The following is a 26,522-nucleotide window of genomic DNA, read 5'->3' as shown; positions in this document are numbered from 1 at the left end:
CATGATGCTTGTCCTGTCACAAACAGTAGAGTCTTGGATTTAACATTCTTGGATTTAACATTGGCAGTCTGTTATTTGTGAGAGAAACACCAAAGGTTTGTGGTATGTAGCTATATGTCATTTTGTTAAGGTAAGGCCAGTGTGCAGGACTGAGTAATTTAGCTAACTAACTAACTTAGCAACTCACCATAAAACTAAATGACAGAGAAGATCCCAAGTTAGCACTTTTTCCTCCACCACCCAGAACTAAAAAGTAAGTAAATTTCTTCTTCTCTAAAGAGCAAGTCAAGTAATTTAATAATTTATCCCTAGAACAGCCTGGCATTTCCAGTTTGCTATATGGCTTTTTTCTTTTCTTGTTCCTTATTTTGGGATATGTGAGTAAATTTCAAGAAGTGATTAAAAAGTTTGTTTCTTTGTGGCAAAAGACTCCAGTTAGAAAACTGATTCTGGACTGCGAGCAAGGAAGAAATCTAGACAGAAAAGGCTTTTATCTAGAAAAAAGGAAAGCTTTGTGATTGATTTTAGTCCTTTTATTATGTAATAATTGAAGGTTTCAAGGGTTTACTTACCTTTTTCATTATAGTTTGCTTCATTTTATAGGTGATAGTAATACTGTAGTATTAATTTACTAGTGTCCAAATTAGTATGATTTTTAAACATTAATATTCAAACAGAAACAACAAAAGAGGACTGATCAAGAATTGAGAATATTTTAGTTTGTGGTAGACTTTAGAACAAAATATTTACCATCTACTAGCATATAAGTTCATATAAGTAAAGACACTGTAGCCACCCTTTAAATGGAATACTTTGGGCTTTATGGAAACTCACCAACTTATCCCTGTTCATTTGCAGTGTACTGGTACAAGTTCTTCATGGTATTTGTAAAATTGGAAATATTCAAAGTTTTTGGAAATGTGACTCATGAGTGTGAAGGATCTACTCTATTAAATTTTCATGAAATTCATTCTATTTCTAGGCTCTAATCTGCTCCACTGATTTCTGGGCCAGCGTGTCATTTTAATTATTGCTTTTTAAATTTTTGATATTTTGTTTTAGTGTAATGGTACCACTCATCCATCTTTGTAGAATATTTCTTGATACTTTCATTGATTTTTTTTCTCCAAATGAGCCTTAAAATGATTTTTGTTGAGTATTAAGTAAAGCTATCTTGAGGGGATTTTGATTGAGAATATAATACATTTGTAAATTACTTTGGGAAGTTGATTCTTTTGTAGTATGTATTTTCCCCATTTTGGAGTTCGGAATGTCTTCTGCTAATCCATTTTAAAAATTAAGGGCTTGCACCAAGGGTTTGAATGCCAAATGGTACATAGAGTTCTGCTGTGATCCATAGTTTTTCTATAGTGTTGACACATACCTTTGTATTTTATATTATTACTGTATTAAGAAATCTCAATTTTTCAAGGTGCAGAAGTCTTCAACAGTTTGAAAGGAGTGACTGGGTATCATGAGTCACCATCATGCATTTCTAGATACTTTGTCAAAGCTAGGAAGTATCTGTTTCTTGCCGATGATTTGTGATACAGATGACCTTTTTTGAAGTGGTATTCAGAATACTAGATTCAGCTAAAAGGTAGCAAGTACATGATACCAGGAGTGACCTGGGTGAATCTTACCAAATCATGAATGAAAGATACCTAATTTTCTAGTGTGGAGTTCAGTAGAATGAGGTTTACTTTCTATTCTGTGCAATTTTTTATTGTCTCAACATTAATTGTTTCACAGTGGTTTGACAATGCTCTGACTTGACTTAAATATATTTGTTTTTTTTTTTTTTTAAATGTTCTTACGAAGTACTTTTTTTTTTTTTTTTTTAAAGATTTTATTTATTTATTTGACAGAGATAGAGACAGCTAGCGAGAGAGGGAACACAAGCAGGGGGAGTGGGAGAGAAAGAAGCAGGCTCATAGCAGAGGAGCCTGATGTGGGGCTCGATCCCAGAACGCCGGGATCACGCCCTGAGCCGAAGGCAGGCGCTTAACCGCTGTGCCACCCAGGCGCCCCTGTTTGTTTGTTTTTTAATATATTTGTATATCATACTTTTCAGGTAGCATTACTTTTATTGAAGTAATTGTTTTCTTTCTTCTGACAGAGATCTATTAGATCTTTTGCCAATGATGATCGCCATGTTATGGTGAAACATTCAACAATCTATCCATCTCCAGAGGAACTCGAAGCTGTTCAGAATATGGTGTCTACTGTTGAATGTGCTCTTAAACATGTCTCGGATTGGCTTGATGAAACAAATAAAGGCACAAAAACAGAGGGTGAGGCAGACGTGAAGAAGGATGAGGCCGCAGACGCCTATTCCAAGTGAGTGTGGCCTGAGCTTTGTGGCGCTTTACTGCAGTGCCCAGAAAAACTCAGAGCCCTGTCCCACTGGGTTTCATTTGGTATATGGTGTTCTTTAGGTTTTCTCATTTACATGATGTAAACAAGGAAGTAAATTTGTGGAATTTTTCCGAGTTACATTTGAAAGGAAGGCAAGAAAGGAATAATAATTAGAGCCGGGGAAAGAAGATGAACTTGTTCAGGATGCCTTTTGAGAGTGCACCAAGACCTTTCAAATTGTCATTTTTGGAGATTATGAAATGTCACTTTTTTCATGTGTTGGTTCAGCCTTCTAAATTCAGAAATAAATAGTAGTGTTTTTTGGTCTCTGTGGAAATGATAAAATGTCATTTTTTTTTAGGTATTTAAAAATCCTGGTGGAGAAGAAAGAGTGCAGGAAAATGTGTTCTAAATGTATTTTTGACCATATCTACCTTGTTGATTCCCAGAATTCAGCATTGTCTGGCATGTAGTAAAGGCTCATTGGATATTTGTGGAATGAATGAAGGACTAACAGGAGCCAAACCCTTCAGCAATTATAGCAGAGTATTCTCAGTGCTGTAACAATAGTAAGAGATGAGTGAGTTGCAGCTTCATGATAACTGGAGTTAGATCATGAAACTCTGTATGCCATACTAAGCTTACTGTTTTGAGCAATGTCACCATAATTGGAATAAGTATGATTTACTTTGAAAGAAGCTCATTTGATTATACTCTATTTATATAGGACTAAGAGGATTATTTTGGCTAGAACTTACAAATTAAAGATAGAGGTTACAGAATTTTTTTCCAACTTTCAATTCTAAATGTGATAAATAGATAAAGAATTAGTGGGGAAGTATTGATGAATTGATTTTCTTCACTGAGAGATAGTGTAACTTTTTAGAGGCAAGATAATCAGTATTAGTTTTCAGATGAAGAACATAATTCCTTGAATTTGTTAACTGTTTACAGGTGATATCTACATTGTATATAGTTCCAGCTTTGTCAGCTTGGAGGTTCTTGGCGATAATTCAGGTTTTCTTGCATATGGTGGCTTTAAAATAGATACCTGTCAAATTTTGAGGTTTATGTTAATTAGTAGTAATATCCAGTAATCTAGTTCTATATATCCCAGTCCTTGTGCAAGTTAAATAGTTGTGCACTCCATATTTAAATTGTACTTTGGAACGTGTTTATGCCCTTTCAAAAACTTTTTTTTTTTTTTTTTTTAAAGATTTTATTTATTTATGTGACAGAGAGACAGCCAGCGAGAGAGGGAACACAGCAGGGGGAGTGGGAGAGGAAGAAGCAGGCTCCCAGCCGAGGAGCCCGATGTGGGGCTCGATCCCGGAACGCCGGGATCACGCCCTGAGCCGAAGGCAGGTGCCCAACGACTGCGCTACCCAGGCGCCCCCCCTTTCAAAAACTTTTTAAAAAATTTTGATGAAATATGTATAACATAAAACTTACCATTTTTAAGTGGAATTTCATTTATCGTTGGAATTCAGGCCTTCTTAATACTTCTTCTGTTGTTTGTTTTTAAGGCTGAGCGGACTTTTGAAAAGTGCTCCAGCAAACTTTTGCTTAACTGGATCAGGTCACTGTATTTTAAAGGTTTTTAAAAGATAATGTGCTCCACACTTTCATTTGGACTTGCAAATATAGCTCTGTGTGTGGGTGCTCTAGACCATCTTTGTGAACAGTCCCAGGTGGAGCATTTGTCTTGATTCCTCCCATGTGTTGGAACTCAAGGAGGGCAGAATGTTTGGGTCCTTATTTTGTATAAAACCAAGGCAGGCACATCTTCCAAGAACAGAGCTGTTTTCCAGTAATAGACACGGGTTGAGCTCCTGATCTATGCTAAGTACTACAGAGGGCACCGAGATGGGTGAAGGCTAGCTTCTATTTATTAAGCACCTTCTATTGCCAGGCACTGATAGGCAGCTTTTACCCATGTGCTCTTATTTTACCTTTTTACAAACTGACTCAAAAGTCAAAGAAAGTTCCCACTATTTGTATTATTAGGAATACTAGGGTTTGCTATATTCAAATTCATTATTCACATTCAGGACTGAAGTAGGAGTTTTTTTCTGCTCAGTCATGCTGTCATCTGCATAAGACCAAGTATATCCTAATTGTGACATAGAATTTAATAAGTAATAATGGCTCGTTAATAATAGTTATCATTTATTGAATGCCATTTACTGTGGCAGACCATTTTTCACATTATCTTACAACAAACCTGCTAGTCTAGGTTGTTATCATTTCGCTCCTCTGCCCCCATTTTACCTATGAAATTTCTACTGCTTCAAATTTGCACATGAAAGGAGTGACTCAGAATCATTAACAAACTTTAACTTGCTTTAGGTCAGTGAATGAGTATGTGTGGTGGGTAGGATTCATATTCATAAATTGGACTCCAGATCCAATTTTCTTAGCGTCTTTGCCTCAAATTCCTGTGACTGAAATGTGAAAGTATAGAGCAGGGAGAGATTATATGCTGGTTCTGGGAATCAGAAAAAACTTTATGAAGGAAAGTAGCATTTGCAGTAAGCTCAGAGGATGGGAAGGCTTTTGGCAGGCAGTTCAAAGTGGAAGAAAAAATAAATCTCAGCAAAGTTCTAGGTATGAGAAAGCATAGGGACCACTTAGGGGATAAATAGCTATTGTTCATTGGGCTATTAATGTATGCCAGCATCTGCGCTAAGTTCATTACTTACATGATATTCTTAGGACCACTTTGTAAGAAAGGTATTTCTTTCTTTTTTACAAATGAGAAAGTAAGCTCAAAAGAGTCAGGTAATTTGTAATTTACCCAGTGTCACAATAGCGAGTGGCAGAACCCGAATTTGAACAACGAAGTCATGTTGTCTTCTCAATTGCCTCCCTGTATGCTAAGTGCCTAAGTGTTCAGTGGGACACCAGGAAAGTAATAGGCAAAGTGCCATCCATGCAGTGCTTTTGGAAGATTATTCTGGTAGTGTTGGAATGGCAGAAGTTACTCATTAAAGCCAATGAAGAGATGGTTATTGAGGTAGTCTAGGTGAGACGTAATAAGAGCCTGAACAGAAACTAGTTTGAAGGCATTTGTTCGAAGGTGAAGGTGATTGTGGAGGGAGATTTATCAACTATTACTAGATTTGCGAGAATGAGAAGGTGAGAGGACAGGGATACAGAAGAAGAAAGAATCAAAGGTGATAGACTCTCTTCTTAATATCAGATAATTTCCTATTTGGGTCACTTGCTTTAAAACCCTTCTTCTGTCTATACTTATACCACCCTTTATAGTTTTTCATTGATTTAATGTTTATTGAATTTCTAAGGTGTGCCAGCTGCTTAACCAGAGTCTGGATTATTTATAACTTCCTGTCTTGTTTCTACTGCCACAATGTTTCTCTCCCTTATCCTTTCTCTAGTTCATTCTCCACTCTGCTGATTCTTTATCCCAGCTAGAATGACCTTTATTCTCTCTAACTATATCAAGACTTTTGAAGCCAGACTTTGAAGTTGCTTGCTTGACCTCTCTAATTTTGACCTCTCCTTCTCCCGAACTTGGAAAGCAACCGTAATAATGTAAAGAACCTGATCTTTGTGATCACACTAACCTGAGTTTGAATCCCGGCTTTGTGTTTTACTCTCTCTGTGAACTTGAACAATTAATTAGCTTTTCTGAGGTTGACATTCCTTGTCTTTTAATTGCAAGCTTGTAGTGAGGTTTATTTTGTTATTTTTAAAAATTTTTTAAAGATTTTATATACTTTTGAGAGAGAACACAGGCACGCATGAGCAGGCGGGGTGGAGGGGCAGAGGTAGAAGCGGACTCCTTGCTGAGCAGGGAGCCCAATGCTGGACTCCATCCCAGGACCCCAGGATCATGACCTGAGCCGAAGGCAGACATTTAACTGAGTGAGCCACCCAGGTGCCCTCGTTGTGAGGTTTAAATGGAGTTTGTGTCGTGCAGTTTGTTCTCATATGTTACTTTTTCTCTTCCCCTTTTAAGCAGGTTACTTTTTGTACTTGACTGTACTGTGAGCCTTAGGAGCAGGAGAGGCTGGATCTCCTCTAGTGTACTTCCTGTACTCAGATGCTTGCTTACTTGTTGAGTGACTGCTAAGATTAAGTTACATTTTCACTTGTGATAAGGGAAATGAACCGATAAGAAATTTTTAGTATTCAAATCAAGGGTAGATGTTAACATTATTATTATTCATGACTTGATGTTCTTTGAATGTTTGTTCTTTTAGCCACAACTGGATTTAGAATGCATATACTGGCAGATTATCTTTGGTCTGTTCCTTCTTTGCTCAGCTCTTTAGTTTTATCACATTGTTCTGCTTTCCCCATAAACTTTTGTGGATTCCTGGAATGATACAGCTAGAAGGGAGGAGCAGCTGTTTTGCAGTTACGGGTAATGAGCCAGCAGGCACCAGTAAGAGTAGAGTTCAGGTCTTTTAGATTTCCACCCTGATCTCTTTTTCAGTATACTTTGGTGTTCAGGTTTCTCACAAATTTCTTTAATTACTAATAAAAAGATAAAAGGAGGAAGTTTAAAAATATTTTTAAAAATGTTAAAGGGGATATAGTACATATAGACTTTCCTAACAAGCACTGTAGGTGTAATAAAGAATTAAAAGACTTGTAGTATGAAATATGTTCTTTATTGATTCCTTGGGGAAGATAGATACTTTATTAGTCTTAAATTTGAGACTTAATATTTGATGTCTGGATTTATATACTCCTTATCAGTTCATATGGATATCCAGGAAGCCAAGTGATGATTAAGTTATAGTTTGGGAAATAGGTTGTAAAAGTAATCATTTAGACTTTTATTTTTAGGGATCAAGGTGGTCGGACATTGTGTGGTGTAATGAGGATTGGCCTGGTTGCAAAAGGCTTGCTGATTAAAGATGATATGGACTTGGAGCTGGTTTTAATGTGCAAAGACAAACCCACAGAGACCCTGTTAAATACAGTCAAAGATAATCTTCCTATTCAGATTCAGGTGAGTACAGTTTAATTGCACCTCTAGGAGAATTTGTAAAAAGGTGAAAATAGGTAGTAACCTTGATGAAATTAATAAAAAGAAATTGGTAATAGTAAAGGGTAGGTGCACACAAAGGGAATACTGCTACTCTGGGTCAGTGACTCATCCCTCACATTTTAAAACAAACTTCTGATGATTAGTGCTCAGGATATATTTACTAGATTAAGATGGCTCTTAAGGTACAGTTTTCAATTTTCAGATATATCTTGCTGAGAGGCTTCTTGTTTTTCAGGCTAGGTCTCTCAGTTTTATAAACTTCCTAGAAGGTTTGGTATAATGCAGAAAAGATCAAAAAGAGCCTATACAACTAGAGATGGTCATAGGTGATAATAAAAATCGAAAACTCCGTTAATTTGACAGTCACTGTTCATTCTGTTAATAGAAAGTCACTATTAATTTCTTGTTCCAAACCTTTTTACAATTGGATGCTTTTAGAAAATTTTGATGTTGGCATGCTTTTTGGAGAATGCTGTGAAGGTGGAAGGTTCTTCAGGGCTGAAGAACATGGGTTGGTCTGGGGCTGTGGCCGCCCTAGGACCTGCTCTGCCAGTCTGCTCCAAGGGCCAGCTGTATTACTAATTGGGAAGCTGTGATCATCTTTCAGTTTCACATGTGTTGTCTGTGGTGTAATCCGATTATAGCTTTTTGATGATTTCATATTGGTTAGTCCTTGTATCCATGTCACATAAATAGATACCAGCCCTCAGAGTCCCACAAAGTCCTTTGAGTGGAATGCTCTCTTCTGTTTAGTTTGTTTCCTTTATTTGTATTTCTTCTAAAAAGGTTTTTTTTCCCCCCAAGTTATATGAATTCTAGTTTTTTTTTATTAGCTTTGTTATTGGATGCTTTTCTTTCACACTTACAAGTTGATCTTCGAAACCATCTTCCTGACTTTTTTATCTATTATTCTTGATACTCAAATTTGTGTTACTTGTTGACATATTTCCCTATATTAATTTTTGGAGCACCATTTTTTCATTTTGCCTTAGATCTCAAGATATGGTTTTCTGAGTGACTAAACATATATTTGGCTTTTCCATTTTCAGTTCTTATGAAGAAATGTTTTTGGTCTTTCATAGGGTTAAATTGATTTCTTCTAAAAAATATTTTAAGTCCTTTTGTTATGATTTGGTGAGGGAGAGTGGTGAGCAATATGGAGTACGGTAATAGAGCTTTTTTTTTTTTTAGAGACAGTGTGGGGGGGTGGGGAATATGGGTTGGGGGGTAGAGGGAGAGTGAGGGAGAGAATCTTAAGTGCAGGGCTCGATGTGGGGGTCAGTGCCATGACCCTGAGATCATGACCTGAGCCGAAATCAAGAGTTGGATGCTTAACCGACTGAGCCACCCAGGCACCCTAATAGAGCTTTTAAAAAACAGTGAGCTCAGTAACAGGAAGTTTCCGGCTAGCTATACTTTTTGTTATTAGAATGTTAATAAAATTCCTCATTTCTATTTTTTATATTGTTTTAAAATGTAATCTGTATTCCTGCTTTTAGTACAGTGAACACTGTTACTCTGAAATCTAGGATAAAGTAATAATCCGTGGAGGCTTTTCACCATCTCACCCTGTAGTGTTTCTGCTCCCTGTAGTGAATCCTGTTTCTTATGAGAGTGGTCCTATTCCTTAGCTATATCAGGGTGGAAAAGGAGTTGAGAACCAGGGCTATAAATAACTGAAGTTCTTATTCTGAAAATCTGTCACCTTTCTCTAGTATTGATATGGGAGATTGGGCCAAATTTCAGTCTGCATTAATAGAGCTTTCTTTGTGCAGATCACAACTGTGTAAACTCTACATATTTTGTCTCCTCGGTGAGTGAGGGTCTTTACTTCTGGGCACCACAGTTTTAAATGTTCTTGTCGAGCTAGCCAAGTAAGTGTTCAAGGGAAGGACCCAGAAGAAAGTGCAATCTGTGTAAACCATTTTAAATTTGAACAGACTGGGGCTTTTTAGTCAAGAGAAGACAAAAAAAGACACATATCTCTTGGTCTTTGAAGGGCTTCTTAGAGAAGTTAAAAGGGGCCTGAACTCTTAAGACCAGTGGTAGACGTTAAGAGAAAAGTGTTTCCCTTTATCATAGCCAATAGAGTTATCCAGCCCTGAAACCAGCTGCTTTGTGTGATGGTTAGATCTGTTACTATAGGCGTTTGGGTAGAGGTATCCAAGTAAAATGGGGACATAATTGTATACCCATCTCAGATTAAATTGTATACGTGTGCACATATATGCCTACATACATACAACATATTTCAGAAAATCATTTTAAGCATGATTTCTACCTTTACTCCCTGCCTTCCTTTTGTTTTCTTTGTGTTTGTATGGAAAACCAATTTCTGATATGATACGCTCTTATTTTCTTGTGAATTAAAAATCTCTTTCCCGAGCACTTACCATAGCAAAACTTTTAGTAATCTAAGTACCTTAATTAATTGTGGTTGTACCATACCTTTTCTCTATGTATTCTTTTCTAGGTCGATTTTAGAACTTCCTTGAGCAGGGGATAAGGGTGACCAAAACCAGGAATCACTTTTATTTAGCCCAAAACTTTTACCATGGTGATCTGCATGCATAGTTGAAAATTAAGTTTGACTAATTCTCTTCTGGATGTCTTTAATGTTATTATAGTGTCAGTATAAACAGGTTTCTGTTTTTTCTCTATATTCTAGTTCTGGTTTTTCCAGTGACTGTGTGGCCTTTCCCTTCCTTGGTTTCCTTTATTCAAAATTAGGATAATGAATTTTCTATTCATCTTTTTTGATATGAATGTTTAATGGTAAAATGCTATTTTAAAGCACACTGATACGCAAAGACCTAGTAGTGTTTCCATTCAGCTATTGATGTCAGGTTATGGATATAAATTTCACCAATAAGAAAGACCTTGTGTAACTTATTAAACTATATGTTGAATGTATAATAATATATTAAATATAACTTAATATGTGATTCTCATTGGTGATTATTTTGTGGAAGGCCCTTAAATTATATGTGTATAATTATATGCTAAAAAAAAAGCCCTGTATGTTTCCCTGTGGATGTCAGGTGATTTGTCCCATAACGATAGGTCTCATTGGAGTGATCTCTGAGACCTACCTGTCCTTTGGGAAAGGAAGTTACTTGTTTATACTAATTTTTTTGCTGGTGAGTAACAGTGCAGAGATCCTTTCTTACTCTTTCTTACTTGATTCTCTTTAAAAATGTACATAATCTTATATAAAAATTGATTAATCTTATATTTGTAAGTCCTTAAGAAGTAGGAGTTCCTTTTGAGAACAGTCCCGTCAAAAAGGATTTGGTTTAGAGAGCATTCTCAGCAATTTATTATTCTACAGTAGTTTTCTGTAAGAATTTTAAGAACAGCACTTTACCCATTATCGTATAATGATGCTGTTGGTATTTTACTTTCAAATATTAGAAAGAATGGTTTTAAAGATTGTTTAATAATTGTATAGATGGTTGACATTGTGGTTGCATTTTGAGGTGTGGAGAAGGAAGATCTGTTGTGGTAAGTTGGGAGAAGAGAGAAATATTATCCTTAAACTGAAGAACTAGTTTAAGACTTTACTCTTTCAGCCCAGTATTACTAATAGTTAATAACATTTGAAAATTAAGGGGCATTCATTTTTTGAGATTTTAATCTAATTAATTGGGTGTTTTTGAAATGTTGGTGACTTTCAGAAACTCACAGAAGAGAAATATCAAGTGGAACAATGTGTAGATGAGGCTTCTATTGTAATTCGGAATACAAAAGAGCCCACGCTAACTTTGAAGGTGATACTTACTTCCCCTCTAATTAGGGACGAATTGGAGAAGAAGGATGGAGGTACACATGTATATATTTTTGTTTTGTTCACATAAGACCTCTCTTGAATGCTCTGTTAAGTGTGCTTAATGGATTTAAGAAATAACTGTCTTCGTTTTTGGCATAAAAAGCTTTATTTCTACATAATTGCCATATTTTGCAAAAATGTATACATTTGAAATATATGTTAATTCAAAAACCTGTTGATTATCATGTTGCTTTAATTTTTATACTAGTACGGTGTTGTTTTACTTTGTTATTACATTGTTATTGGGATCAGCCAACCTATTCTATGTAGTCTGATTTTAGGATTAAATGTGGTTCAGAACAATATTGTTTTCACATTTACTCACTGTTTCAAGTTACTCATTTGCCCGTTGCTGTTGACTTCTAATAACTATTACAACTTTGTAAGATTTATGCTTTACCTAATTGTCCATGTGTAAATATGTTTTATAATATAAGATATAAATTGGGGGATTATTTTCTAAAAATTAATCTTTAGTAAATTTTTTTCTAGGAGATTTGTGATCCTGTTAACATTTCATATATGATATATGTGGGAATTATGCCTTAAACTAACTTTTTTCTGAAGTTAAAAAGAATTCTTGTGTGGCAGTATCTTCCTTATAAAAGTAGAGTAAGCAATCTGTATTCAGCTTTGAGAAAGAACGATGGAGCCTAGACTTCTTTATCTGATGTTTTTATCCTGTCAAGTTAGCTTGTTTCTGCCTCTCAGTCCTAACCCTAGAAACACTTGCCGTGTGATATTTGTCCTGTGTCAGACCTTTGACCAACTGGCCCTTCTCTGTCATGACAATTTAGAGGCAGTGTGGCTTATCTGGGCCAGTGGGTACTCCCTTTTGCTGTTTTTCATCACTAGACATTTAGCAAGTCCCGTTGCTTTCTCCCCTACCTGAAATACCAGTGCAGTAAGAAATATTGGTCAGTTTCTTAATTTATGTCAAATTGATGGTAAAGGTGTAGTAAAAGACACATTAGTGATATTAGGATTTAGAAATTTAAAATTTTGACAGGGATGTCTCATAGAATCTCTTAAAGTAAAAGTGATACACTCCTTTTAAAAACAGTTTTTTGGGATAAGTAAAACCAGCTATACCATACCCAACAGATAAAAAGTAGACACATTATGAGTCAAGTTTTAAAATCAGAGTGCATCCAATCTGTAATTGGGTTTTTGCCAGTACTTTTTTTTTTCTTTTCTGTATATAGTATCTCTAATACCTCTGAAGAACCAATCCTAAGCAGCTTAATTTCTTTAACAGCTTTACAGTTCACCATTAACTATAGAACTATAAAATGATTTCTGAAGTGTCAAGATAATTCTGTTAATTCTGGTAAGCTGTGTTCTGCTTGACCCTCTAGTGTAAAGCCAACCACTTCTAAGAATAGTTGTAATTATAGGTATTATTAACAATTATTTGAGTATAGAGAGATGAGAAAAAGACTGAAATCACCAAAGACTAGATTAATTCTATATCTGCTTGTAGTGGTAGGCATCTCTTCAGTTATTTCTTTGAAAATATTAAGGGAACATCAGGCTTCTTTTTTCCCCGCCATAGTTTTGTATACTTATGTGGGATTAGGTAATAGTTTACTGTAATACCCTTAAGCTTGGTCTATTGCCTCTATAACTTTAATTTCTGTTCACAGAAGCTGGAAACATTCTTACTGTACTGCACCCTTACTAGAAGACTAGTTACTGTAGAATCATCTCTGTTCAGGGTGTTTGGGTTACTAAAGGATCCCAAGACCTCTTTTTGAGCTGAGTCTGTGATCAGCTGATGTTAACTGTATTGTGTGGGATCAGATAAGGTGAAAGAATCTGCCTGGAGCTAATGTGTAAAACACATTACTTCCTCCCCCTTTGAATGGCGGAAAGATTTGCTTTGCAAATATTGTCCTTAACCTCTCAGCCCGGTTGAGTCACTGTTACCTCTTATAATTTGTGCATTTTGTCTTACCCGGGCTTTTTCAAAATGCTTTTTGATCTGCATGCAGTTTTGCATTTTCCTGGACAACTTTTAGGATCCAGCATAACTGAACATTTGAGACCTGGGCCTCCTACTTTGATGCAGTTATTTTCAGTTGCATGGGATGAATGTAAAGGATTCATTTGGCTTCCAGGAATTTCTAAGACTGGGAGATATTCCCCTTTTCAAAATCGCCACTCCTTTTCTTTCTCAGTGCTTAAAAAAAAATATGCATTGTAACTCTCTTTAAGGAAACATTTTCCTATAGAATCTCAACAGCTCCCCTTCCCACAAAACAAACCAACTTTTCGCAGTATCTGTACACTCACATCTTTCTCTTCCCCTCTCGTCACTTGCTGTACATTTGGGTAAAATCTAAAAAAGGGAAAAAAGTGTGGTTGCAAGCAGGGAGAAACAGAGGACTGGGGCAGGTGAGAACATCACACTTAACTCCTTAGGGTTGTCTCTGCAGAAATAGGTCTTAACTATTCATTCAGATTGCCACTTAAATTTTCAGTGGCCAAAGTGTATAGTGAATCTCTTTGGTATTGCTTACTCTTTCACAGGTAAGATTCCTCCCATGCTGTCAGTCTTCTTGCCATCTTCTAACCCTTTACTTGAAGGCCTTGTAGAATAACCATTCCCCATCACATATGCTTCCTGCTGAAGAAGGCATAGGAGAAGAAGCACTTAGTGCCTGGCAGTTAGGTATTCGATTCTTAACTCTATTAGGTATTCTTGCTGTGTGATCTTGGACAGGTTTCTTCACTTTAAACTGTGGATAAGAAACACTTTAGAAAGTTGTTTGAGGTCAAACGACAGAATTTATGTAATGTGACCTGTACGATACCTACACAAAGTATTTGCTCAATTAATAGTGGTAGTTACACTTACTCAGCTTATACTAAAAAGACTCCCAGTGCAAACTCACATACTCAAACTGCCTTCAGTTCACAGTGAGAATAATGTATACTTGATAGGTCTGAGGAACTGAACCTAAACACAGGTAAACTCTTAAACATCCACTGAAGTGTAGTATTAGAACCACTATACTGTATTTGCTGCAGTGCTAATAATGAACTGATTTGTTGTATAGCTTATGATTTATCAAGAGATGGCTATGTTTTTCCCTACCCATGCCTTTTATCCCTAGTGCCCAGAATGGTACCTAATACATTGTGGGTGTGCTGCACCCCTGCCCCCGGAAAAAAATACGTTAAATGAATTTTTGTAGCCAGCCCATTACCTCATTAAATAGGACTGTCCGGTGTGTAAGAAGCATTAACAATGAGCATCTTGATATTTAAGCAATGTATATTGAAGATTTAGCTGTGTTAAAGTATTTTATAACTTTATGTGTTAGAAGCGTTTTTTCATATATGATTTAACCTTCACAACAGCCATTGCCTTGTTTGATAAATGAGGAAAGTCTCAGGTTTCACCCAGCTCCTCCCTCTCTAAGTCCAGTGTGCTGCATGCTCCCATCACTCGCTAGGATGAGTGTAAGAGCCTCTCAGCTCTTGCAGTTATTCTCAGCCTCACAGGGTCTCAGCTTCTTCTGGTGCTTGTGATTTTAAGAAGTACATTTGCTGTGAGGGTGGTAAGTTAGCTGTTTATTATATTTACAGTGCAATTTGAAACCAGGTGGCTAGGGAACCTCCAGCAACTATTATGGCTGAGGCTAAGATGAACCTCTGTCCTCAGTATTGGGGTAGAGTTTTAGGGGGTCACAGAGAAGCTGCCCAAAAGTCCCTTTTCACATATTGGTAGCAGTATGAACCTCTGATGCACCTTGGCAGTTCATTAGCATGAGTCCTGCTAAATGGAAGGCATTAGGTTCTCACAGTCCAGAGATCACAACTGGGATTATAACGATGCAGTAGGCTTTATTTTCCTGCCTTCTCTAGCTGCTAGACCCACACTATCCAGTGCAGGTCTGTAGCCATTATCTTTCCAGTGGCCGGCTGCCTACTGAAGCATTGAAGAAAAGTCATATCAAGTGATGTTTCTACCATACATTAGGAAAACAGTGCTCTCTCTGTTCTACCTTCGTGCTACATTTACGTGTCCACATCTTTGTGGCCTGATGTTTTGCATGGACAGTGGCGTGGAGCCTGGTATCTGCTCTTCACAAAGCCTCAAGGAATTGAGAGAAGGGGCTGCCAGGGTAACTTCAGGTTAACTAGAAAATTCTGTCAGCATGAATTCAGTAGCTCATCTACATCCAGATTGTCAACAAGGCCTTTATGATAAGCCAGCTCAATTATTTTACCTTTCAAGAGCCCAGGTTCCTCACAAATAACTTCCATTTAACACAGTCCTGTTCTGGCTTTTCCCCACCGCATCTCCAGGCTGCTGTTTTGTTAGCAGAGTGCCAGCTTGCATGTAAAGGGATCGAGAGAAACTGACCAACATTTTGTGCAGTACTGTGTTTCTGGTCATGATCTAACCTCTAACCAAATAAGCAAAGTTAGGCATGGTAGCCTTGTCTTCCAGTGCTTCCATTGTTCAGAATGTTTTATGTGCCTTCATGCCCTGATGCCAAGTTACTGAGCAATAAATTTTTAAAAGCTGTTTTTCTTTGCTTTGGGCATTTTTGTCACTCCCCAAGCCCATCCCCTCTGCTGTTTCTCATCTGTTTTACTGGTTACTGTAGGAAAATGAAATAGCGCACAGTTCCATTGTTTCTAATTTAAAGACTCCAAATACCTTTTTATCAGAAAAGTTTTGCTTCTCCACAAAACTGAAACACCTGTGTTAAAGTTCACACAGAAACGTTAAGCTTGAGGTTTTACTACAAGAAGTAGCGTTGTTTTTCCAACAGCAAGTCTGTACTTGCCACATTATTTTTCTTAATGAATGAAAAAATAGAAAACTATTACTATTTTTTAAAGTTTTTATTTATTAATTTGAGATAGAGCTAGTGAAAGAGAGAGCATGAGCAGGGGGGAGAGAGGGAGAAGCAGGCTCCCCACTGAGCAGGCAGCCCCACATGGTGCTCAGTCACAGGACCCTGGGATCATGACTGGAGCCGAAGGCAGATGCTTAACCAACTGAGCCACCCAGGTGCCCCTAAAACTATTATTTTTATATAAAGCAAGTAGGCAAGCAGGGCTTATAAGTAGCACTGCAGTGCCGTATGAATTTATATTGTTTTAAAATAAGAAACCTCGAAGAAGATAAAATGAGATGAGTTACTACATTTCCTCTGCTGTTTCCTACCTCATGAATATTGAAACATTCTGGATCTTTGGACTTTTTGACTATGAGAGCATGAAGAAACATGGCCATTCTAGTGGTGATGTAAAGGGAGTCCAGTGCAAGCCTTCCGTTCACTGCCTGTGCCTTTCATCTCTTTTTAGCAGAATCTATTGCCTCCAAATGTTGACTGTCTGTAACAAGATGATTTTATTTTATTTTTTAATAAGAGTTTGTGACTAAAATCTGACCTTGGGGATGAAAGAATTTATCTAAATATTTTTGCCATTGTCCCCCTTTAAAAATATGTGTGCTGCAATGAGCTTAAGATGCTATTTACAAGCTGTGACCACTGGACAAAAGTACCAGGAAGGTCAAAAAAAGCTTTGGTTTGCTTGTCTTTTCCTATGCAAACTTCCTCTGACTCACTGTCTTCCACTGACCCCTTTTCCAACACTCATACTAAGATGATCCAATAAAACTTAGCTTGCCTTACTTTTAACTCGAAGACTAAAGTCTTAAAAAATAAGTACATTCTATGTTTTTTTTTGAGATTACATTACTTAGCAGTCAGTCAACTTTTGTCACATCTAACTTTTAAGGATTCTAATCGTTGATTTATAGTAGTTTGTTTTATCTGGTACATGAGCTTTACACAGATGCCTGTATTGACCACAGCTCAGCATTTTGATATAAAAACATTAGAATGAGTTAATTGTATGTTTTCTGTTATAAGAAGGACTGATTTAAGCAAATCCAGGAACTAGATCATCTGTGAGTTAAATACCCATAGGATATGGCTACATATTCATAGTATATGTGTCCATGTTTATAAATTACATTATTAGGTTTTTGTTTTTGTTTTTTTTTTTTTGAGGCTTCCCATTTTATGAGTAAAAAGGGGCAGTGAAATGAGACCCTCTGTTGTGAATTTGTTGGCAGAGGTTAATGTGAAACAATGCAAATATCTGCTGTAGAGCTCACCTGTCAGAAAATAAGTGTGTAGCACTTCAGCCTTTGGAGCGTTACAGCCAGTAGAGAGAGAGCCACCGTTTGTTCTTTCATAACTTTGTTTTCTGTTGGGCATTATGCCTTTGGTTTTAGTTAATGGCATTCTGTCAATTAGAATATTACAGTACAGTTGCCTTAACAATATTAAATAACTGAGGAATCAAAAAAGTATCAGGGATCTTGTCTCCCATTTAAAAATATTTACTGTGTATCCCTTGGCTCACATAAACATACTACCTTCTGTGACTGTTAGGATGATACTAGGAAGACGTGTTGGGTAGACTCTCCTACATCTAAGAGTTCTTACAGGAGAATGGTGAATCTGACTTAAATGGATTAGACAAAGAATTATTCCTCAGGAAATACTTGTATGTTATGCATTATAAATATTGCACCAAATAATTGCTTTAAAAACCTACTTCATAGGAGTTTAGAGGGGACATAAATTTGGCGATCCAACCTTGAATTTAGTATCCTGTGACATCTTCTCAGATAAGGATATTTATCATTAATCACATGTTTGAATTCTTTTGCTGCTCTGGGCCATCTAATCCAACTTTAAAATGTTAAGGCAAGTCAGATAATTGTAATTAGATAGTATTCTTTGCTACCTTTCAAAAAAAAAAAAAGATAAAACTTGAAATGTTCCAATGTACTTCATTTTTGTAGTTATAATTTTGTTTTAGAAAAGAAAATGAGAGAATTTAAGGTGACGCTTGAAGAGTTTTCATCCGTGGAGCAAAGTTTCTATTAAGGGTTATTTTGTTGGATGAGTTTATTTAGTTGTAAAAAATATATATATATTCAGTGTATTCTTAGTAAATCTCAAATTATTTACATAAAAGAGCCCCAGTTTCCCTCAAGAACTGATTAGCAATTCTTCTGTGAAGGAAAGTCGTTATTGCTCCTGGTCCCAGATTTGTGCTCTTTGTGCCTCGCCAAAGGCAAAAGTGCTATGTACTTATTTTGTGCCCCGTAATGTTATACATATGCTTAATAAGATCCCAGATTGTATGTAGCAGTTGTCATGTATTTGTTTACTGAATGAATGCTTTTGTGCTCCTGTCGTACTTGTGCACAGAATGGCTCTGATGACTGTTTACTTAATCATCATGCACGTAATTTAAGAAGAAAGTAACAAAACAAAGCCAAATCTCGAAATCTTCTGGGAGTCTTATTAGTTCACTCAGATGCTGCTCTTCGTTTTATTTTTATTGTTTGGTAATTTGACAGGAACCCCTTGGTCAAATTGTATCTTTCTTTATCCCGTTTTCCTATTAGAAAAGGTTGCGATGAAAGATCCTCCGGACTTATTGGACAGGCAGAAATGCCTGAACGCCTTGGCGTCTCTTCGACATGCCAAATGGTTTCAGGTTGGCTCTTTGTTATTATTTTTTTGTTACTGTAGCCTTGTGCAGGTTTCGTTTGGAACACCTGCCACTTAATGATTTCTGTGCACGTGATGTATAAAATGGGGCGCTTTCTACCTTATAGGGTTATTGTAGGAGCAAATGAGTTAATTTAGGTAAGGTACAAAGTATAGTTTCTACTACAGCTAATGATGTTTAATTATCATATAATCATTTTTGGCTTAGTACTCTGATTTTCAAATGATGGCTTATAAAATACAAACCGGGCTGAGAAAAGCCGAAAGATAGATAGATGGTTGCCCAGAATGGGATTGCCATGAGGCTATAAAAGCTATTTTAATAATATGCATCCTTTACTTTAAAATCTGCCTTTCTAAACTACAGTTTTACTGCTTTTAATAACTTAATTTTTTGGTTTGCTTGACAACTGATGAATGAGTGGCTAATTATTATTCACATTAAAGAACCTATCCATGATCCATGTGCTTAAAATGAAGACTGGATTTCAACCGGGATATTGGAATCATTTTGTTTGTTTTAGGCAAGGGCAAACGGATTAAAATCATGTGTAATTGTCCTCCGCATTCTGCGCGATTTGTGCAACAGAGTTCCCACATGGGCACCATTAAAAGGATGGGTAAGTATTTATGGTTAAAAGCAAATTCTGTAGCCGTAGTCAGAGGAAATCCTGTAGAAATGGCTACATTCTGAGTTAGGTGTGCATCATCTATTCTCTAGAAAAAATTGTACATCTTTTTATATACTTTTTTTTACACATATAACCTGTTTTTTCTACCGTATCATATTCGTATTACAGAGTCTGAGATATTTTTCTGACAAAAAGGTTCTATATCTGTTAGAAGTGACTGTCTTCTTGCACTTCACTCTGTACTGATGGTTGATTACTAGTCACCTACTGCCCGTGAAAGCCTCCTTGACACTGGCACATTTCTCTTTCAGGGCTACATCCATTTAAAATAAGAATTACCTGATATGCCTGTATATGGCTCCCATATCCTCTTTTTCTTTCTCTTTGAGTGTAGACACTTAAATATAAGTTCGTTTTAGTAAGTAAAGTCGGGCAAATAGTACACGTAACACAATTGTGGACATAGTTTATAATGTGTATTGCAAAACTTATTTCATTTGGAAATGATTATGCTTGGCCCAATCAAGACCACAGTGAAGAACGTTATAAAACAAATAAAGCTATAAAGGGTCATTTTAGAGTAATCTAACAATTATTACTTTGATATAGTACATGAGTTTTTCGTTTATTAACTGGAGATTTGGTCTTTCGTTTATTCTTACTGTAGTACTTGGGGCAGGCTGTCTGAAGAGAAGTTGTAGGTGGTTTGAGTGCTTCCTAGGTTGAATAGGAGACAGGTGGGCTGGGTTTGAACATTGATTAGTTATTAGCTATTACTAGCTTAGACGAAATCTTGTTAAATCTTTGTTAAATCAATTAGGTGACCGCAGTTTCTTAAGTGATCCTTTCAGGGTAACCAAAAACAAAGTTTTTGTAACATAATGTCTTCTGAATATGTTATCTCAAAAATGATTGATTTAAAAACTCTGGCTGGGATAAAAGTTGATAGTCAAGCAGGAAAAGTTTAATTGGGCCCTAAATATTAAATTGACTTTCACCTTTTTGGCCTCCATTATAGATAGAAATGTCAGCTCACATTTAACTGGAATCCTTTTAACACTTGGTGCATGTACTAATTTGTAATTTAATATCTTCTAGCCACTAGAGCTTATATGTGAAAAGTCTATAGGTACTTGTAATAGACCTTTGGGCGCTGGGGAGGCCTTGAGACGAGTAATGGAGTGTTTGGCATCTGGAATACTACTTCCTGGTAAGGGTTTCAAACTCTGGAGGCAGAAGAATCAGAAACATTTCGTTTTAGTTTGTTTTTCTAAATATGTGCTAAATTTGTCCACTGCACAGGAAAATGATGCGTAGGTGTTGTTTTGCTTGGAATGTTAGCAGCTAGAATGTTTGAATGTTGGAAAAGTGCTATAAAACTCTCTCTTTCAATAACTATAATTTATGTTTTATACGTACTAACATAAAAGGTACTAATAAGATATTGTGTCTGCTATGAATTTGCTTTACCTAGAGCTTTGAATTTGAAAATGTAGATGTTTGGTTAAAATGTATGAAGTTCATTCTGTTCGCAGTCTGGTGTTTAATTTGGAAAAATTAAATTTGGTCTTATTTTACATATGTAATCCCTTTAAAGATCTGGGATGGTTCATCATGCTGTTTCTAAATTCTCAGAGTAAGACCGAATTTTGTCCTTAGATACGCAAGTGACTTCCAATAAAATAAGGACATTTAAGTGTTACCATATTGAAAATGAGAGAGTGTCCTTTTTATTCCATTTAATTGAGCAGACTTTTAACCTAGTTCCTCAGTTTTTTTTTCTTTTTCTCTCCATTCTTTTCTCTTTTTGTGTTAGTTTATGGAATTCTAAACTCAGTTCTAAGTGGTGCTTGTGTTTTTCTTTTGCCTTTGCCTCAGGGGGTCCTGGTCTGCATGATCCTTGTGAGCGAGACCCAACGGATGCTCTCAGCTATATGACCATCCAGCAAAAGGAAGATATTACCCACAGCGCTCAGGTAAAAGATGGGGCATGTCCATTTAGATGTATTTAGAGAGAGATCATAACTTTATTTTCTGAATCATTCTATTTAAACACTTTTTTCTTGTTGGCTATTGGGGACTTTTGCTATCATAAGGATAGCACTTAATGATTGTCTTTTTAGTTACATGTACTTTGAAAGGCTTTATGAATGGCCATTGAAATTTGAATAAATATTATCTTTTGTTCTTTAGCATGCACTCAGACTATCAGCCTTTGGCCAGATTTATAAAGTGCTGGAGATGGACCCCCTTCCATCTAGTAAGCCTTTTCAGAAATATTCGTGGTCAGTTACTGATAAAGAAGGTGAGTGTTTTATTGGGGTGGATGTGGGCAGTGGTGGAAATGGTCATGGACTACATCTCTCATTGGAGTGGAAGGAACTTAATTGTTAATCCAAGTCATGTCTTGCTTTTATTCCTGACTTTCTTCTCTTCTGTCCCATCAGTAACATCAGCTTATATCGTTTATTCTTAGTAGTGACAAACTCACTTAGCTATGTTGTCCAGATTCCAATCTATCCAGTTTACTGCACAGACTTAGGGACCACACCTTGAGAACCAGTGGTCGAAGGGGAAAAGATGAGCCATAAGCTGAAGAGGAGATGTTGTCATGGTCACTGACCAATTAGATCTTTGTCATGCTTGAAAGTGTTATGTAACTAAGAAAGAGAAAGATCTAAAGGAGAAGAAAATTCAAACATATTCCATTTGACCTAGTCTGTCTGAACTCACAGTTTCAACAGACAGAGCACAGGCTTTGGGGCCAGTATGACCTTGGTTGGTTCCAGTCAAAGCTCCACTACCTGCTAGCTTTAGGCCTTGAGCGATGGGTTCATCTCTCTCTGTGGGGATATTACCCCCACTTTATTGGCTGATGTCAGATTAAAATGCCCAGCCCAGGGCCTGGATTACAGCAGATACTCAGCCGTGAATCACTTACTCACCTCATTGTGCACAATACATGTTTTCCCCCCTTCCCTTATCTCCTGTTATGCTAGAAAGTGGGATATTTAACACGAGTTATTCTTCACCTGGGACTCAGCCCATCTCCCACAATGGATATTATTCTGATAATTTTTATATGACAACAATAGTGTGATGGCTCAATCTGTTTATTTAGACAACAGAATTCCAGTGGGTTAAAATACTTTTCAGGGAGTCCACAAAACCAAAACTGTTTCGTTATAATACTGTAGCTTTTTTTTTTTTTTTTTGGTCTTTTCCGTGTTTTGTCCCATGAGTGTACAGTTTTCCAGAGGCTGCATGTGACATGTGACAACATCATTACTCTGGCTAATGGAATGTTTTTTTGTGTAATCCTATATTAAAACTTTTAATTTCTAATATGCTAAATATTAATAGATATTACCCAAAAAACAAAGCTCTTTGAGTGTTCGGTAATCTTTTAAGAGGATAAAGTGGTCCTGAGATTTACTTCTCAGAGGTAAGGAATTCTCTAGATCCTACTATATAACTTAAACACTGATGCTCAAGAAGTATTTGTGGAGTGAAAGCCACCTTCTTCTAGAGGGTGCTCCACAGCAGCAAAGATTTTTTTTAGGGGGGGGTGGCAAAGATTTTTTGAAAAGGATTCACATAGCCATGTGACATTAAGCACTGTGGATTGAATAAAATTTTCAAATATTTATAGAGATTCTTGTGATTAGTATAGAAAATTTTGTTTGAATTCATAGCAGTTCTTTTGGTTTTGTGTTTTTTTTCTTTGACTACATAGTAAAAGTATATTTACTGTTGTGTGGCTTAGTGTTTTTGTTTTTTAACTTTAAAGGTCTTTCTCAAAAGTTTGGAAACTGTTGATCTGTCAATTTATAGCTTAAAATAGAACCAGACTGTCAGTGTTTCCATTCAAGCACTATCAGTTATTGGCTGCATGAGCTGGGCAAGTCACTTAACCAGTCTGTGCCTTAGCTCTCGGAAGAGGGGACGCTGGCCATTGCCTGCAGACCCTTACGGCAGTTTTCTTCAAATCTTCATGTTTTTAACACCTAGCTTCCTGACATTGGCATTTAGACTTTATTATTGTAATTCTTGGTGATTTCACTATGTGCACTCAGACAATTTTTTCCCCAAAATTTTGACTTCTTAATTGCTTGACTTCCTCTTCCACAAATATTTTGTCTTCTGTCCTACCTTAGTTACCCATACTGTGGACGTACCCTAGAACTGTCTTCAGTAACTGTACTCTCTCCATAATCTTATTTTTAAGAATCCCACTCCTCATTGCCTCTTGTCACCATTCTCGCTAGTACCCTTACTCCAGTTCTTGAGCCTCACCACCGATTCTCTTACCTTTTCATAGTCTCTCACCTTTCTCATGTTCTCTCTTCTGTCCCTTCTCTGCTTCTATTCCGTGGTCCATCATTATGAGCACTCTCTAGCACATGCCTACACTTCCTTGATCCTCTCTTCCTGGCACAATTCTAACTCTGGGAAAATCCAACTCTGTGCCTAGACCAGGCTATTGAACATTGTTGGAGGGAAAAATACAGTCACCTTGACTTTTCCCTTTAGGTCTCAGATGTAAATAACCTTAAGTAGACCATCTGTGTTGACTGGCAATCCCCCTGTAAGTTCTAGAGTTCTCCAGTTTTCCTAGCTAGATAGCTGTTCGACACCTTTTCTCATTTCATACTTCCTCTTCCAATACTTTGCTCTCGTCTGATGATCTTGTTTGCTCAAAGGACTCGTGTATTTGGATAAACTCCCATGACTCTGATAGACTACCCAGGCTCTAAAGACCAATCTTTCTGCTTGTCTACAAGTGGACGTTATTGCAGCAGTTCTCTCTTTTCTCACCAGCATTAACTCCTCCCTTTCTAAGGGATCATTGTCATCAGCATAAAAACCTGCTGTAATGCCTCCCATTTGAAAGATGAAACCAGGGGCGCCTAGGTGGCTCAGTTGATTAAGTGTGTGCCTTCAGCTGAGGTCATGACCCTAGGGTCTTGGGAATCGAGCCCTGTGTCGGGCTCCCTGCTCACTGGCAGTCTGCTTTTCCCTCTCCCTCCCCTGGCTCATGCTCTCTCTCCCACCCCCCTCAAATAAATAAAGAAAATCTTAAAAAAAAAAAAATTAAAAGATGAAACCAACCCCCCGCCCCCAATTCTGCCGTTCCCTCCAACAGAGTCCCATTCTCTGCTCCCCTTTATAAGCAGTACTTTTGGGAAGAGTGGCCTATTCTTTCTCCTTTTCTTCACTTTAAAAAAAAGACTTATTCTAATCAGGCTTTCTTCCTCACCACCCTACCAGAGTCTTTGTTGTGACCTTCATGTTACTGCACTCAGCAGTTAGTTTTCAGTCCCCATCTTAGCCGACATTTTAGCCACATTTGACAATGTGGCAGATGAACACTTTTTTTTCTCCCCAATTTTGTTACGATATAGTATGTATACAGAGACGTATAAAATGTATCATTTAGAAAATGATTTAAAAATTACATGCAGTCACTACCCTTTTTAAGAAACAACATTGTTAGCTTCTCAGAAAGTATCTGTTTATCTCTCCACATCACCTCCCCACCCCATAACTACTAACCATTCCTGACTTGTTGATCATCATTTCCTTGATTTTCTTTTTATCTTTCCCACCTGTGTATGCTTTCCTAAACAATTTGATATTGCCTAGAATTTTATAGAAAGGGAATCAAACTAAGTTTAATCTTCTGTGATTGGCTTCTTTCTCTCCAGCATTGTTTGGGGGAATACATTCATATTGCTGCATATAGCTAATGTTTATTCATTTTAGTAGCTACATAGTTTCCATTATGAATGTACTACAACTTATCCATCTACTTTTGCAGGATATTTGGAGTCTTTTCATTTTTTAGCATCCACCTGTAATATTGCTGTGAGCATTTTTATATGTGCCTCCTGGGGTGTATATCCAGGATTCACTGTGGGCTAGTATATGATCTAGTAAATAGTTATATATATCGGTTTATACTTTGACCAGCAGTGTATGAAAGTTCCTGGTGCCCTATATTCCTCAGCAGCATTTGTCATTGTCACACACTTTTTCTGACATGAAATACTGCTTCTCATTTGACTTGTAGGTCATTACTTTCTCTTGTTTTTTCTAGCCACATGGTCCTCTCCTAAGCTTTGTTGGCTTTCCCCCATCTTCCTGATTTCTGAATAGAGTGTCCCAGGGTGCAATCCTCAGACTATTTATTTTTATTTACACCCACTCTTTAGGTGACTTCATCTAGTCCCTTGTCATGAAATATATATATATATCTACTGCCAGCACTAGCTATCAGCCTCTGACTGCAGACCTAGATATCCAAAGACCTCCGCAGTGTCTCCACATGGATGTCTAAGAGACACCTCAAACCTTAGATGTCTAAAATCCAAATTCCTGTCCTTTAACCCTCCCTCTGATCTGCTCCTTCCATAGTTTTATCCCTGTCCCAGTAGTTGGAAACTGTGTGCTCAGGTCAGACGCCTTCACCCTTGAGTCCTCTCACTCTGATACAGACCAACAGCAAATCCTGTCTGTTTTACTTTCAAAATATGTCCAGAACTCAGCTATTTCCTTAGCTCCTTCACTGCTGTCATCCTGGCCTACACTGTCATCTACTCTTACCTGGATTATTGCAGTTGTCTTTCCTATCTGGTCTTCCTACTTCTGCCCTTGCCCCTGTTGTCTGTTCTCAGCAAAGCTGTAGTTCTTTTTTTTTTTTTTTTTCTTCTTAACTTTTTATCTGGAAGTAATTATAGATTCACAGGAAGTTGCAGAGATAGTACAGAAAGGTCGCATGTTCCCTTCACCCAGTTTCTCCCAGGTTACATCTTATGTAACTATAGTACACTATCAAAACCAAGAAATTGATATTGATACATTTTTTGCCATTTTTATCACATGTGTAGATTTGTGTAACCAGCGTCATAATCAAGATGCAGAACTATTTCATTACCACCAAGATCTTTCTCGTTTTGCCCCTTTAGCCAAACCCACTCCACTCCCTAGAGCCATACCTAAGCCCTGGAGATCATGCATTTTTCTCCATCTCTATGATTTTGTTATTTCAAGGATTTTATATAAATGGAGTTACACTGCATGTGATCTTTTGAGAGTCATCCCTCCCGTCCACCCCC

General features: G+C 37.1%; 1 protein-coding gene across 2 annotated transcripts in view; it reads left to right on the top strand.

The window, feature by feature from the left end:
• Positions 1-26,522, top strand: part of LOC103670335 (spermatid perinuclear RNA binding protein) — a 127,109-nt gene that overhangs the window by 70,381 nt on the left and 30,206 nt on the right. For both annotated transcript variants that reach the window (XM_008698785.2, XM_040631854.1), the window contains exons 3-10: positions 2,120-2,340; positions 7,177-7,342; positions 11,059-11,203; positions 18,667-18,758; positions 19,297-19,392; positions 20,503-20,614; positions 21,283-21,380; positions 21,598-21,709. In XM_008698785.2, the coding sequence (XP_008697007.1) occupies positions 2,120-2,340; positions 7,177-7,342; positions 11,059-11,203; positions 18,667-18,758; positions 19,297-19,392; positions 20,503-20,614; positions 21,283-21,380; positions 21,598-21,709 (1,042 nt within the window). The remainder of the gene's footprint in view (positions 1-2,119; positions 2,341-7,176; positions 7,343-11,058; positions 11,204-18,666; positions 18,759-19,296; positions 19,393-20,502; positions 20,615-21,282; positions 21,381-21,597; positions 21,710-26,522) is intronic.

This window comes from Ursus maritimus, unplaced genomic scaffold, assembly GCF_017311325.1.
Source record: "Ursus maritimus isolate PB19 unplaced genomic scaffold, ASM1731132v1 scaffold_17, whole genome shotgun sequence".
Taxonomy (NCBI): domain Eukaryota; kingdom Metazoa; phylum Chordata; class Mammalia; order Carnivora; family Ursidae; genus Ursus; species Ursus maritimus.
The sequence above is the reverse complement of the archived record's forward strand: the minus strand, read 5'-3'. Positions and strand labels throughout refer to the sequence as shown.